Source organism: Loxodonta africana, chromosome 3 (genome assembly GCF_030014295.1).
Source record: "Loxodonta africana isolate mLoxAfr1 chromosome 3, mLoxAfr1.hap2, whole genome shotgun sequence".
NCBI lineage: Eukaryota > Metazoa > Chordata > Mammalia > Proboscidea > Elephantidae > Loxodonta > Loxodonta africana.
Genome location: NC_087344.1, coordinates 92,482,366 through 92,496,400, shown reverse-complemented (window position 1 = coordinate 92,496,400; position 14,035 = coordinate 92,482,366). Strand labels below are relative to the sequence as shown.

Below are 14,035 nucleotides of genomic sequence, written 5' to 3'. Positions count from 1 at the left end.
TCTTTACTGATGAATTAAATTAAAAAAAAAAGAAAGAAACAACCAACTTTTCTTTCTTTCTTTTTTTTTTCTTAAAGACAGCCTTCATTCCTTGACCATCACACCCAGCTTGGATATGATACCAAAAGAAAAGACAAAATATTTCTGTGACCTTGTCAGCGGCCTTTGCGTTTTTGTTTTTTCCTCTCTCACTTTTGGTTTGGTTTTTGAGTTTGGTTAACCATTCGTTTGTAACCGGAGCTGCATCCCTAGCCTTTTCTTTGTGTGCTCTCGCTGCTGAGAAAGCTTCCCTGCCCATTCCCTTGCGTTCAGCTAGGGAGCCTCCTGCCCCGTGACACTTTTTCCGTTGTGTTTTCCCCCCTTGGACCCTCGCTCCCTGCCCCCATCTGTCTTTGTCAGTGGATTTTGTGTGTGTGCGTGCGCATGTGTGCTTGTGTTCAGCTTTGTCTGCAGACCCTTGAAATTTTATTTACAGACCCTTTTTCTTAACCTTTTATTTGCCCTCGCCAAGAGCAGAGGTTCCCTTCTTTCCCCCGAACTGATTTACTTGTTCTCCAGCATCCTCCGCAGAGTCCCAGCTGCTACCCCTCCACCCAGAGTAGCTCCCTGTGAACTACACAGAGTCGGGGACACGCACGTTGTGCGGATCTATTCTTCCCTTTGCCCAAAGGAAGCTTTGCCAAGAGGGAAGAGGCCACTGGGAGAAAGAGAGTTTAAAAGATCACTAGTCGTAACAAAACTGGACTTTGTGGAGTGGAGAGCATTTGTGTTTGTCACTGTGCAGTAGTGCAGGCTGTCATTGAACTGATCCCCTGTAATTGCAGCCTTTTATGTCACCGCGATACGCAGGCGGCCCCAGGCCCCCGATCAGAATGGGAAACCAGGTACTGTACCTTTTCATGTTCTCTCTCCCTTTCCTTTGGCTGCCCTTGGCCCCAAAGTCCAAAGTTGGACTTTGACTCAAATCAAAATTTGGAAAAAAGGATTGGGGGGTGAAGAAATAGCTTACAAGGGGATCCCAAGAGAGGGTGCAGCCCCCTCTCCTACCGTTTCACCTGCCTCTCAGCTGGTGGGCTTTTGGCAGTCGGTGCTGGACATCAGAAGGCAGCAGCAGGAGCAGCGGGGGTGGGAGTGCAGTGTTTCAGCGATTCTAAAGAAGGCGGAAATGCCCCTGCCCATCTCTTCCAGCCCCTTCTTGGAAGAGGGTCTTCCTCCTTAATGAAGTTAATTGACAACGTGCATTTCTTTTTCCTGGAAGCTTTTGAGAATTGCCAAAGCTGGTAAATATAATCCTGCTATTAGGGGGAGAAATGGCCCGTAGGAATGCTTAGATCAGGAGCCTGGGTGCAGTGGGGCAGGGCGTTTGTGAGTTTTTCAGCAATGTCTGCCTGCTTTCCAGACCCAACTCAAAACAAGAAGGGATTTGTTCACATAATTAGAAAAGTGTTCTGCTTACGGGGTGGGCTTTGCAGCCTGGGGTCATGTGCCTTACACCGTCCCATTAGGGTTGGCAGTTCTAGGTGGTCTGGAGAAATCAGCCTCCATGCTGCCCTCCTTAGTTCAGCCCATCCCAGGGCCAGGAGGGGGACTGGAGAGCTAAAGATACATAGATGCCTTTTTGAGGACACACTGGCTTAAAAGAGAGTGTAAAGAAACATCAGGGAAATTTCTTTTCATACCAAAAAGAAGAAAAATTGGGGGGGGGGGGCAAAATATTTTTTTAACATAACTTTTGCAGTGACTTTGCAAAAACTCTTCAAAAAATCTGACACCAGCACCAGCCCATCCAACCATAGATGCCCTTGGAGCAGGAAACTCAGTTACCGACTAGACTGGCATTATTTGAGTATGATTCCTTCTGGTCCTGAGGCTCTGCAGAAGAGCCATGGAGTGAGCTGATACAGGAACTATAGAGAGATGCCTCTGATTTTAACCTGAGCTTTCTGGTTTTAAAGTTAAATTTCCCAGGTCTTGCCTATCAGGTTTCCCACTTTATTTTTCTCCTAAAGTCCTTTGTTTCCTGTTTTCTCTGACATGATGGGGACATATTTGGATAGAAGAACTAGAGCCAGCTTTTGAGCAGAAAGGGACCTTTAGATACATCACAGATGAGGAAACGGAAGGTCATAGTGAACGAGTGAGTTCCCAAAGTTCCTGGCTCCCTTCTGCTCCTGGTCCAGGGCAGTTTCTACTCCACTCTGCCCCATTCTGTTACCTTCAATAGTTAGTTGTAAAATGGCTGCTTCTGCCTTTGTTTTTAACTGGTCACCAAGGGGGCCTTTGTTGTTGTATACCTGGGCCCCTGCAGTGGGGTTCCTCCTGCCCACCCATGGCTCCCCTTGACCCAGACTGGCGTTGGTCCGGCGGGGAGTCCAGAGACTCCCTAACCATCACTGTGGACCTTCCTTTGGCAGTTGAGGGACACGGAGTGTAGGCATGTATGTTTCTGTATAGCATTTAAGCATGAACAAGCGTCTAAGCAAATGGAGGATAAATCCGTCATCTGCACCGTGCATTACACATTGGAAAACCAGTTTCCTATGAACTCAAGAAATGTTTGTCTTCCAAAGAGGGATGTGCCCCTTGAGCAGGTATCACACATGGGGCTTCCTTGGAGGGGCATCAGCCAGAGCTGTCAGTTGGGCAGACGCCTCTGTGCTCCATGTGTTGGCTCAGCCCACTCCTGCGACAGGTTCAGGAAGCAGAGGCAGAGAGACTTGCTCACGCTCACATGGCCCTTTTTAAGTTTGGGTCCTCTGGGGTGATGAGAACGAGAGGCCACAAGTCTCCTAGAGCCAGCCTCCCTGGGTCAGAGGTTTAGGGTTGTGTATAGAGTGTTGCTTGTTTTCGAGTGAGAGTGGTTGGTGAACAGTGGGGTGCAGCTCGGTTTAGGAGAGGAGGGGGATTATCAGACAGCACTCCCACACACATCCCTTTCTTACTTCTGAGGGCTTCAGGCTTCTCAATGGGAGACCCTTTCACCTGGGTCTTTCCCCATCTCAGGATCACCCCAGTGAGGCAATAAGGGAGGTAACTGCCAGGCCCTCTTGGAACCTCTGGACGGCCCACCTTTGCCCCTGGAGTCCTGACACAGTAGGGTTAGGGGAATCCAAAGAGGAGCTTCCAACAGGAACTGGTGGTCAATACTGGGCTCCTTAGAGAGGGAGTGATTGCCAAACCCCCACGCTGACCTACCTGGGTTAGGTGGAGGTGCTGGTTACTATACTGGGCAGAAGGTTGTAGCCAATGACCCAGAGGTCCCCTATCTACCCACCTCAACATGTTGGGATCCTTCAAACCAGGCAGCCTCAGAGGCAGGCCTCCCTGTGTCCGCTCAGAGTCCTATAACACGACCCTGTGAAAACCCCAATCCGTGAAGTGGGCAAACACACCAGCCAAGTAAGTCAGAGCTTGGGAGCCTGGGGGCGAGGAAGCGGGGCTGGGAGAGAGTGAGAGGTCAGAGTGGGTCCAGGGATTGGAGAGAGACACTCAAGCCTCCCTGGGCAGATGGACACAGCAGGTGCCAAATGCCACTTGGTGAACTTCAGGTCCTCCCCAGGCTGTCACACAAGCCTCCCCCAGTTTAGCCCGTTACCATTCCATTCTGACGCCAGAGAAACCCGAGACAACTTGTCCTTTCCCTTCCCACCATCTCCTTCCAAAACGTGTGTAGAGTTCACCATTGAGCCTCAAGCAGACCAAGTGCTCACTGGGTCTTCTCCAAAGCAGCACAGTCAGGGCACAGGGGCACACGTGCCCGGCCTTTAAGACAGACTGGCATCTGCAGATGTGAAAGAGGGCCAGCTCTTCCCATAGGCTTTTCCTCTCAAAGGCAAGGGATTTTGTATAGTCCTGAGGGATGGGATCCTAGAAGCAAGCTTTTCTACTTTCCTCTCTTTTTTTCACATTGCAGCTGAAATAACTCTAGTCCTAAATAAATTACTTTTAATGGGTTTTCACAGCAAGTTTGCCAAGAATGCACTTGGGAAACCTGTGGCACCCTGTCGTCACCTCCTTAATAGTAAGCACACCAGTGTCTGCCATTGGCATCACGTTTTGAAGAGCAGGTCTTATCCACCATCTTACTCACCTAGAGGCTTGCTTTTCACCCCTGTTTTGGAAGGTGACATTTCATGCGGTGGAAGAAGACAGGAAGCCTGGAGACCTGAGTGCTCATCCTAGCTTTGCTGATAAGTGACAGAGGAGGGCCCTTGGGCCTCTCTTTCTGCCCCTGAGCCTCAGTTTCCCCATCTGAATCGCAAAAGCCTTCCTCATCCCATGCTCCCCTTTAAAAAAGGCCTCCCATGGTGATAGTTTTAACTAGTGGGTCTCAGTCTCCATGATTTGGAGTTGGAGATCAAATGAGTTGCATCTCCATGAGGCAGAGGAGAGATGGGTTTGACTTAAACTGCAGTTACTGGAGCTGGGATGGAGAAGAGGGAGGGCTTTCCTGCCTCGTTTCAGGGGGCTGTGCACACAGCCCCATGAAGACAGGCAGGCCAGGGCAGTGGCTCCTTTCCCACAGACAAAGCACCAACCTACCCCTGCTGCATTTTTAGCTAACACTAGCCCAAGCTGACTGCCATTCCCTGGGGTACCCTCCTATGGCCAGAAGGCAGCAGGATGGTGTTAGAGAGACCATGATTGACCCCAAATCAGGTAGGATGCTGGGGCAAGCAGGTGCTGCCCCTCACCTGCCAGGGCATGACTCCTTCCATCCCCCAGCTTCAGGGAGCAGCAGCTCAGTTTGTCTCATGTCTCTTTCAGCCTCCAGGAGGAGTTCCTGGGACACAGCCATTGCTGCCCAATTCCATGGATCCCACACGACAACAAGGTACAGAGGGTTGGGCTGGCACAGAGTGATCTGGGGAGTCAGGGAAGGGCTCCTTCTCCCTTCACTGTCTACCTCTGTTTCCTGCCCTACCATGACTCACTTATCCCTCATGCAGGGCACCCCAACATGGGAGGATCAATGCAGAGAATGAACCCTCCCCGAGGAATGGGGCCCATGGGTCCTGGCCCACAGGTAACTGCCTGTCTTTCTGTCCATCTGACTGTCCATCTGTGTGCACCCGCCTTCTCTCCTCTTTTCACAGCCTGTCCACTGCATTTTCAGCTTGCAGGGATGAAGGGAGAGGGCGTGTCCGTGTCCCCAGTTCCCCTGTCTGCCCACAGTGGGCCTGGCCCCACTTACAGCCAAGAACAGCCCCTCAGAGTTGGGCTCCCCCAGGGAGCCTGGGAAAGGAGGGCACTGGGGGAACCTTCTAGTTGGCAGACCCTGGAAGGGGGCTGTAGTGTGTGATGTGAGGAATTTGAAAGGCAGAGGGGCTGGTGCCCCGGCAGAGGTGTGGGCCCTCTAGGAATCCCAAGATTCCTCCCACCCTGGGTGGGGCTTAAGGTCAGTTGGAACCAGAGGCAGGGCAGATGAGTGGCGGCCCTGGCTCTGCCTGCACCTCACCATTTGTCTGTCCTTGGACAAACCACTTTGACCTCTGTGGGCCCCATCTAAGTTTCCCCACCTGTCAAATGTCCATATCCTTGCTTCTCAATGGAGCCGCCTCAGGAATCAGAGGAGGGCAGGCTGGCCAGGTCCCCCAGCACCCACCTCAGCCCAGAGCTTTTGCCAGTTGCTTATACTGAGCTAAGATTTCCTTTGACCAAAGGATTCCATGCCAAAAAGGACAGTTTGGAAACCTCTGGAAGAAATTATTTCAGGTCCCCTCTACGATTTCAACAAAGTAGTTGCTCATTGTGACTCAGCTCTATACCCCATGGGGAAGGACCGTTTGGGTGAGGGTCTAACAGGCCATTCCTGCTCTAGAACATTCTTATAGTTGCCTCCCATCCTCTGAGTATTTGAATGTAGCTCTGTTTTCCGCAGTAGCCATGACAGAGAGCTTGCTGTGTTCAGCCCTCCTTGGGAATTTTCTGGAATCTGACTAGCAGAAAGAAGCTAAACTCTAAATAAGGAGAGGGACTCTGTATAGTGAGGGTTGGGAGAGTCTTGTTTTATGGCGCCCCATTCCTTCCTATTGGCCCTGCCTGGAAGTTTGTGCCTTTCTCTCCCACCTGTGCTTGTAGATGTTTGGGATTCTCTGGGCCGCCTCCACAGGTTTCTGCTTCCCCTGGGGGTGGAATAGTGCTCACTGGCCCCCTCCCCACACACGTGCCTCCCTTTTGCAGGGAGAGGATGCCTGCCTCCTCACAGACCCACAGTCCTTCGCTTCATTCCAGAGTTTTATTTACAGCAAACCCAACCCTTTGCTTTCTACACAGTGGTGGTTTGAACATCTGTGGTGCTGAAAGATTTTAGGGAGGTCCTTGTCTTCTCTTGGCCCCATAATCCTAAAAGGAAGCAAGCCCACACCAATGCAGCTCCGGTTTTCTTGTTTTTGTCTTTCTTTAAATCCCCCAAAGCCTGTTGTTTTTACCAGAGTCTTTTTAAGCTGTTAGAGCGGCCCCTTCCTGCCATGTGGCTGTCTTGAGCTGACCTCTGTAGGGCTTCCCGGCTGAGGAACCCATCAGGAGGGGCAGGATCTGAGTCAGAAGTAGCTCTTGGATCCCCTGGGCCTCAGCTGTGTGGTAGACAGACACTCCTTGACGTAGAAATCACAGCAGCTTTGGGTTTCAGAACATCATGGGGGAGAGCTTAGTGGTATAGGAGGGTGGGGCCTGAGGCAGGAACACTTAAATTCCTGCTCCACCACCACCCACTCTTGATTCTCAGAGGCACAGCAGTTGTATCTGTAAAACGGGAATGAACAGGATCTACCTTGTAGGGTTGATGAAAAGAGGGGAGTCAAGCTCTTGGCATCATGCTTGGTACAGAATACCCCTTAGTAAACAATTTATAGTTTCTGACTTGGTGACCTAAAACCAGTGTTCAAGGCTCTAGTGGCTTGGGTATGGTAATTACTTTCAGTTTCTTTCTTTTGTTTTGTTTTTTCCCTGGCAAAGGCCATTAACAGTTTGCTTAGCCTGTAATAATATTGAAGTTCCAGAAGCTAGAAATGGATGTTATCAGACTGGCCGAGGGCAGAATGTTCTGGAAGTTTAGGACTTCTTCCTGGCTTAGTGGCTGTCTCATGACGTCAGTGTTCCCTGACCAGCAGTCCAACACATTCTTTCAGCACACATTGAAGAGGTGAGGGCCCCAGAGGCTGAGGTTTTGCTTAAAAGGGCCTCTTGGAGCAGTTTACAGGGAGTGCAGTTTCCCTCAGGCCAGAAAGTATCCCAGAGGGAGAAGGAGATGCTAGCACTGGGGTGAGTCCAGCTGACCCTCCCACTGACCTTACGGGCTTTTCAAACGTCTGCCCTGCTCTGTATCCCCAACACAGGGCCCCGCCTTTTCTGCCTCTCACATATGGCAGTTGTACCCAGAAATGACAGTGGCTTCCAGTGCACAGTGTGGTGCAGGCTCTGATGGTCCTTCCAAACACATGCTGTTTCTTTGTCGTGTTTTATTTTTGTCGTGTTTTATAATTTTGCAGTATGGCGATCCTAAAGTGCTCTGCCTTTCTTGCCCGTGTGACCCCTCTGGTAGGGGCTTGACATTAGCAGGGTTGGGCCTGGGTGAGGGGGGTGTGTGTTGAATGGGTTGCAGGGTCTGGGATCAACCAGGGAGTGAGCATCAAGTCCTACTGGGCACAGGAGGGCCCAGAAGTTTCGGGCTCCAGGCTATGGACCAAGGCTGAGGGTAGGAGAGGCCTGGGACTTACCAGTCCCCAGGCCTCTTATCTCTGTCCGCTGAGGGCACTGCCAGCGCTCCCAGTGTACAGGAGAGAAAGGAGCTCTGAAGTTGGTGCTGGAGAGTATGGTTCTGGCGCCCGCTCAGCCCAATTGGACCTCCAGTCTCTCATCTCCAAAACGGACAGCCCATGGATGACCTCCTGGGGCTCGTTAAGGGGCTGGGGGAAGTGAGCTGTGAAGATCTAAACCGCAGCACAGCACAGACAAGGTGTTCACAGATCCCATATCTTGTTCCCTTCCCATGGGCCCTGGGGCTCTGGGGAGGGAGCCTGCCTTGTGAGCCGCCCTGGCTGCGGGAGAGGCTGCCAGCCCTGCATGCAGCCTTTAGTAGGCACCACTGTATGTGCAGTGCCACGCTGAGGCCAGACAACAGGGAGAATCTTCCGGCATGATAGTCCCAGTGGGGAATTAGATTGTTTTCAGCCACTGACCACTTCAGAACTTTCTGAACAAAGAAAGGTGCAGTTGTGGTCTTTGGGCTCCTTTATAGATTTCAAAACAGGACTGAGTGACAGTGCGTTTTTTGAGCCTGGAAACCCGTGTCACATTTCAGCTGAAACATCACAAAGGAACCAGCAGGCCAGGCGCCCCCCTGCCCTTTGCCCTCCAGCCTCAGACAGCTTTCACTCTGGTTTTGTGAAACAGCCAATGCCCAAAAAGGAGGCAGTATTTTCACTTAATTGTGTTCCTACTTTTAAAAAATTGTATGTATGTTAGCATCTGGCAGTAACCTTTTGCCAAGTTTTCAGAAGTGAATGCTGTTAGAATGTGGCTGAGACCGCAGGGGTCCTGGCCAGCTCCATGGAGAGAAGGCGAGGCGGCAGAGGTGCTGGCACCTGGGAGGGGCTGGAATCAGCACAGCTGAGAATCAAATGCCACCACGGCTTGTCTGCATTTGAGAAGGTTCAGATGAAGGATAACCTGTGATCCCTTGGGATGATCCTGTGCCACTGGGAGAAACCACGTCTCCTGGGGCCCCTTGCTGACCCAGGACTAGCCCAGGCCCAGTGCCTCAGAGCAGACCACAGAAATATAGGACCGTGAATTCTGGCCCAGAAAACCCAGGGGCCTGGTGAGGAGGGGGTGGGGACTCTCTGAGAAGCTTTCCCCAGGTTGCCCTGGGAAGCCCCCAAGTGTGGGATGGCCCCAGCTGGCCTCCACGTGATTGGAGGTGGTGATGGAGGACAGCTACCCCCACTACCCGGAAAACTGCCTGAACTCTGCCAGGTCATCTCCTCTTAAGGTGCCGAGAGTGGTGGGCGGGCCATGAGCAGTACCGAGGGGCAGGGAGTCACAGGAAGTAGCAGCAGCAGCCCCCATCCCATCCCCCAGCCCCTGATGGCAGCTCTGTGTCTTCCCATGTCCCTGGGACCCTCACATGGCCTGGCTTCTTGCAGGGAGGAACTGAGACCAAACTGGGGGCTAACTCAGCATCTCCTAGCAAGGGAGTCCTTTGTTGATCCTGACTGTGGACCAGAGCCCTCTACCCAGAGTCTGGGATACCCAAGACAGACCCCTGTGAATGTGACCGGTCCTATGGCTGTGCTGAGGACTCCATTCTCTCCACCTGTCCCTGTCTCCGCAGGGCAGCGCAGGGGAGGGGAGAGGTTAGTGATCACACCTGGCAAAGCTTCCCCAGCATCGCCTCCAAAGACCCAGTGGAGTGAGCAGGAAGAGCTGGGTCTGTTTCACAGTTAAAACTGAGAAGAGAGAACCCATTTCTGCTGAGTCTCAGAAAGCATTCTTCCAGGTTCTCTGGCCTGGCTGGTGTTTCTGATTTGAAAACTTTGACCCCCCAAAGCCTTGCATCGGCTCTACATCTGCCTGACTTGTGTGTGGCCTTGGCGAGGGTCTGTGCCTCTGTCTGAGTGGAGACTTGGTGGGGAGGCTCCTGAAGGCTGGGCAGGGTCAGGAAGCAGGGTGGCATAGCTGGAGTCACCCCTGGGGAGGTGTACACGGCATGCTTGGGTGTCTTTCAGGAGTGAGTGCCCTTTTGCCCTCTCCTCACCCCTCTCTCTCTGCCATGGCTTCCTTGGCTTCCATCCACCCCCGCCAGCTCCCCACTCTCGCCCCTCAGTGTAGTCCTCTCCCCTGGGTGGGGGCTGCAGTAGGGTCTCACTCTGTACCTGGAAGACATTCCTAATGGCCCAGGAGCTTCCCATTCCAGAAGAGGCTGAGATTGAGAGGGGATTTAATAGCTGCACATGGGGTTTACAAGGCCCTTGAATACGTGAGGTTCTGCGATCCTTAAGACAGCATTTAGGGCTTTGGGGTTTGTTCTGCTACTGACATCCCAAGCCCCTCTAGGGCTTGCAAAGCACTTTCTAAGGCATTTCATTAGATCCTCACGGGCCCTGTAAAGTCGGAAACACGTGTGGTTCTTTGTCCCCATTTCACAGATGAGGCAGCACGGCAGAGTGGTTTCGGTGCTTAAACAGAGCCAGACTGCTAGGCTCAGCCTCAGCTCAGCTGCTCACAGCTGTGTGGCTTGGGCTGCCATGCTACTTCTGCACCTCAGTTTCTTTATCTTCAGTGAAGGTGGGCATAGTGATGGGATCGTCATGACGATTAAATGAGGTGGTACACATAAAACCAGTAGCATAGCCTGGTATGGAAAAAACATTGTTGCTGTTTATGCCATTTGTCCAAAGTCACCAGTGAATGACTGAGCCAGGAGGCCCTCCCAGATTTTGACCTCAAATCTCGAGCTCTCTCAACCACCCTGTGGCATCGTCTGTAAAGTGAACGTGGCCCCTGCACTTACCCCTGTGGCCCTCTTTGCTGGAAGACGGGCACACATCTTGCTGGACCTGACCCTGGGGCTCAGCCCTGGGTAGGCAGGGCGATGTGGGGCATGGTGAATGCTGGCTGCCTGAGGGTTGATGAGCAACGGGCTCATACCCTCCCCTCCTCAGTCCAGGCCTCGCCCTTTGCCAGCCAGCCTTGTTGCTTCTGCCATTGTCCACATCACATTTGGACATTTTTCCCACTCAGAGCCCTTCTAAGTGAACAAGCAGAGGAGGTAGCCCTGAGACAGGGAGCACTGGGAAATGGTCTTTGGCTAAAGAATACCTCATCAGCCTGATGTCAGCTCTGAGCCTTTCGGTTCAGCTCTCGAACCTCCGGTACCTGTTCCATCTTCCCACCAGGCCAGTGGCTCAGAGTATAGACCCTGGAGTCTCACAGATTCAGGTCTGAACCCCAGCCCTGCCATCTATCAACTATGTTACTTTGGGCAAATCTTTTCTCCCCTCAGACCCGCAGTCTCCTATAAAATGGAAACAATACCAGCCTCATGGAGTTGTTATAAGGACCAAACCAGAGACTGCATGTAAGGCATACTGTGTGCTCAGTCAGTAAAGGGCAATTAATGCTTACTGTTCCTTTACCACCAGAATTCCACCAGTCACCTCCTTTCAATTATCCTACAAGGGCAGAACTTAAGCTGCAGCCAGGCTTATTTTATTTTCTGTTCATTCACTTATTCACTCTTTTATTGATTGATTCAGCTTAGACTTATTGGACACCAAGTCTGATACATGGCGTGAGGGGGATATAAAGATCATTAAGACAACAGTCTGCACTTTCAGATAACACTCAGATATTTGTATACCAGTGTTCGTGACAGCATTATTCACTATAACCAAAAGGTAGAAACAACCAAAGTGTCCATCAACGGATGAATGGATAAACAAAATGTGGTATATCCATAGAGTGGAATATTATTCAGCCATAAAGAGAAATGAAGTTCTGATACATGCTACCACATGGATGAACCTTGTAGACATTATGCTAAGTGAAGGAGCCCAGACACAAAAGGACAAATGTTGAGTGATTTCACTTGTATGAAGGATCTAGAATAGGCAAACTCATAGACAGAAAGCAGATGAGAGTTTATCGGGGAGGTGGGAGTGGAGAGTTACTGCCCAATAACAGAGTCTCTGTTTGGGTGATGAAAAAGTTTTGGAAATAGATAATAGTGTTAGTTGTACAACATTGTGAATATAATTAATGTCATTGACTTATACACTTAAAAATAGTTAAAATGGAAAATTCTGTTGTATATATTTTACCTCAACAAAATTGGAAAAAAAAAAGACTCCAGAGGGAGAGATGGTTGTGTGGCCAAGATCGTAACCCAGTATGATGAGGGCTATGAGAGGGATTACAGAGCATTCTGGGAGCATTTATTCCTGCAACAAAATAGCATGTGGAGAGGGGAGGTGGGGCAGTACAGGCTTGGATGTGGTAGGAGATAAACCAAGTGAAATTCCTGGAGTGCCTGGTCAGTACTCTTTGTGACCCACCCTGCTCTGCCTCGTGGATTGTACTAATCTAAGCAAGCCGAGTTGGACTCTCAGGAATTTCTGAGTTCTGTGTAGATGCTTCTCAAATGAAATAGTGACCCCACGAGTATAGAAATGGAGCTTCCCTCCTATTCCCCTAGTACCATGCCTGTTGAGGGCCCCACATGCTTGACCAAGTGGGAGGGGGAGGGGATGACCCAGGCTTGAGGCAGGGTGGGCGTCTCTACATGACAAGCCTGGGCCGCTTCTCCCATATTTCTACCTGCCCCTCCCCCTCACCCCCACAGCCTTCCAGCCTAGTTTCTTCTCCCTCAGAGTTTCAAAGGCACTCATGTTCACCAGTTGGGTTCCTTTACTCAGTCACTTTCCTTTTACCTACCCTGAGACCTGTGGGAACAGCATCATGGGAGCCCAGAGGTGTGAGCAGCTTGCTTGATATCCGTTTGTTTTTGAGAAAATCATCTTGAAGCCCCTGAAAATCCATTTAAAGCTGTGACTGTTCCTCTGTGCTGGCTTGTCATTGTGGTCCCCCGCACTCAATTCCCACCCTCCCCCAACCTTTTTGTAAAGAAGTATTTTTTTCTCATCAGATCCTTTTCACAGACTAACCCTCTCACTTATATTCTGTTTTTCCCCCCTCCTTCTCTCTCTGGTTCCCCTTCTCCTTCTCATAGACTGACCCTTGGTTATCGTTGCAGAATTACGGCAGCGGCATGAGACCACCACCCAACTCCCTCGGCCCCGCCATGCCTGGGATTAACATGTAAGGCGAAAACTGCTTGGCCAGTGGCTCAGAGCCCATGGCTTTTCCCACCCTGGCACCCCCCAGAACACTCACCAGTAATATTTGCACTTCTCTGGACCTCAGTCTCCTCATCAGTAAAATGAGGATGTTGATTCTGGCAATGAGAACTTATCCTCATACGTAGTGCTTCTCTGTTTGAAGCATGCTATGAGGATTAACTCACCTAATCTTCATAATAACCCTATGAGGCAGTTATTTCTCTCCATTTCCAGATGAGGTAACTAGGCACAGAGAGGTCAAGTAACTTACCCAAGGTCACACAGCTTTAAGTGGCAGTCAACATTTGAACCCTGGGAGTTTTTTTACTCCAGAGTCCATATAGTTAACCACTGTTCTCTAGTGTGTTAGTGGTTGTTAACCACTTTTTGAGGACAGACCCACCTGTAAATCTGTGGACTCCCGTCCTAGAAAAATGCACACACAGAGGAAATGTTAAAAGTTGACAGATTTTACATATAACTGAAAGGAGTTTGTAGATTGCTATCCGTGGAATGGCAGTACTAGCCCAGAGTCTCACCAGCCCTAGGGCTGTGTGAAGGACTTGCTCTTACTGATTTCTGCCCCCGCTGGTACCACCTCCATGGAGTGTACAGCCCCTCTTTCATTGTCTCCCTCTCTCTCCGTCTCTCAGGGGCCCGGGAGCTGGCAGACCGTGGCCTAATCCTAACAGTGCTAACTCAGTGAGTACCCAAGTCAGGTGGGCGGTGTTTGCCAGGGAAGGGTTTCTGGGTGTAGAGTGGTTTCTGTCCTTGGGCTGGAGGTGTCACTGTGCAGGGGCGATGCAGGAGGACACTTGGAAGAGTCCTGGGACACCTCCAGTGGCACCTGATGCCTCTAAGGAGAAGCCCATGTGGAGATGGATGCTTGGGGAGGAGCATGCTGAGGTCAGCAGAGCTTGGCCACGTACCTGGCTGCGCTGCTCAGCCCAGCCGTCTGAGACACCAGGGCTAAATTAAGACCCTGGGCTCAGAGAGTACTATGCAAAGTAGGAGCTGCAACGTAGGGGCTCCTGCAGTCTCCGTCTCCTGGCGGGGCTGGCTTCTAGCACTCAGAGGAAGGGCCAACAGGGGCTCAGCACAGACAATCCAGGGGAGACTGACAGAGGGGTGAGAGAAGCATGCTCTTTTCTGCCCTCCTGACCTGGACGGCCTCCTATGTCCTGGGCCCCCTGCCC

General features: G+C 51.2%; 1 protein-coding gene across 7 annotated transcripts in view; it reads left to right on the top strand.

Annotated features, from left to right (window-relative positions):
- The window catches only part of SSBP3 (single stranded DNA binding protein 3), a 180,045-nt gene that overhangs the window by 152,654 nt on the left and 13,356 nt on the right, over positions 1–14,035 (top strand). For 3 of the 7 annotated variants that reach the window (XM_064282008.1, XM_064282010.1, XM_064282011.1), the window contains 5 exons: positions 825–884; positions 4,768–4,834; positions 4,950–5,026; positions 12,731–12,819; positions 13,493–13,541. In XM_064282008.1, coding sequence (XP_064138078.1) covers positions 825–884; positions 4,768–4,834; positions 4,950–5,026; positions 12,731–12,819; positions 13,493–13,541 — 342 coding nt within the window. The remainder of the gene's footprint in view (positions 1–824; positions 885–4,767; positions 4,835–4,949; positions 5,027–12,730; positions 12,820–13,492; positions 13,542–14,035) is intronic. The other 4 variants (XM_064282009.1, XM_064282012.1, XM_064282013.1 and 1 more) reach the window with 3 other exon arrangements.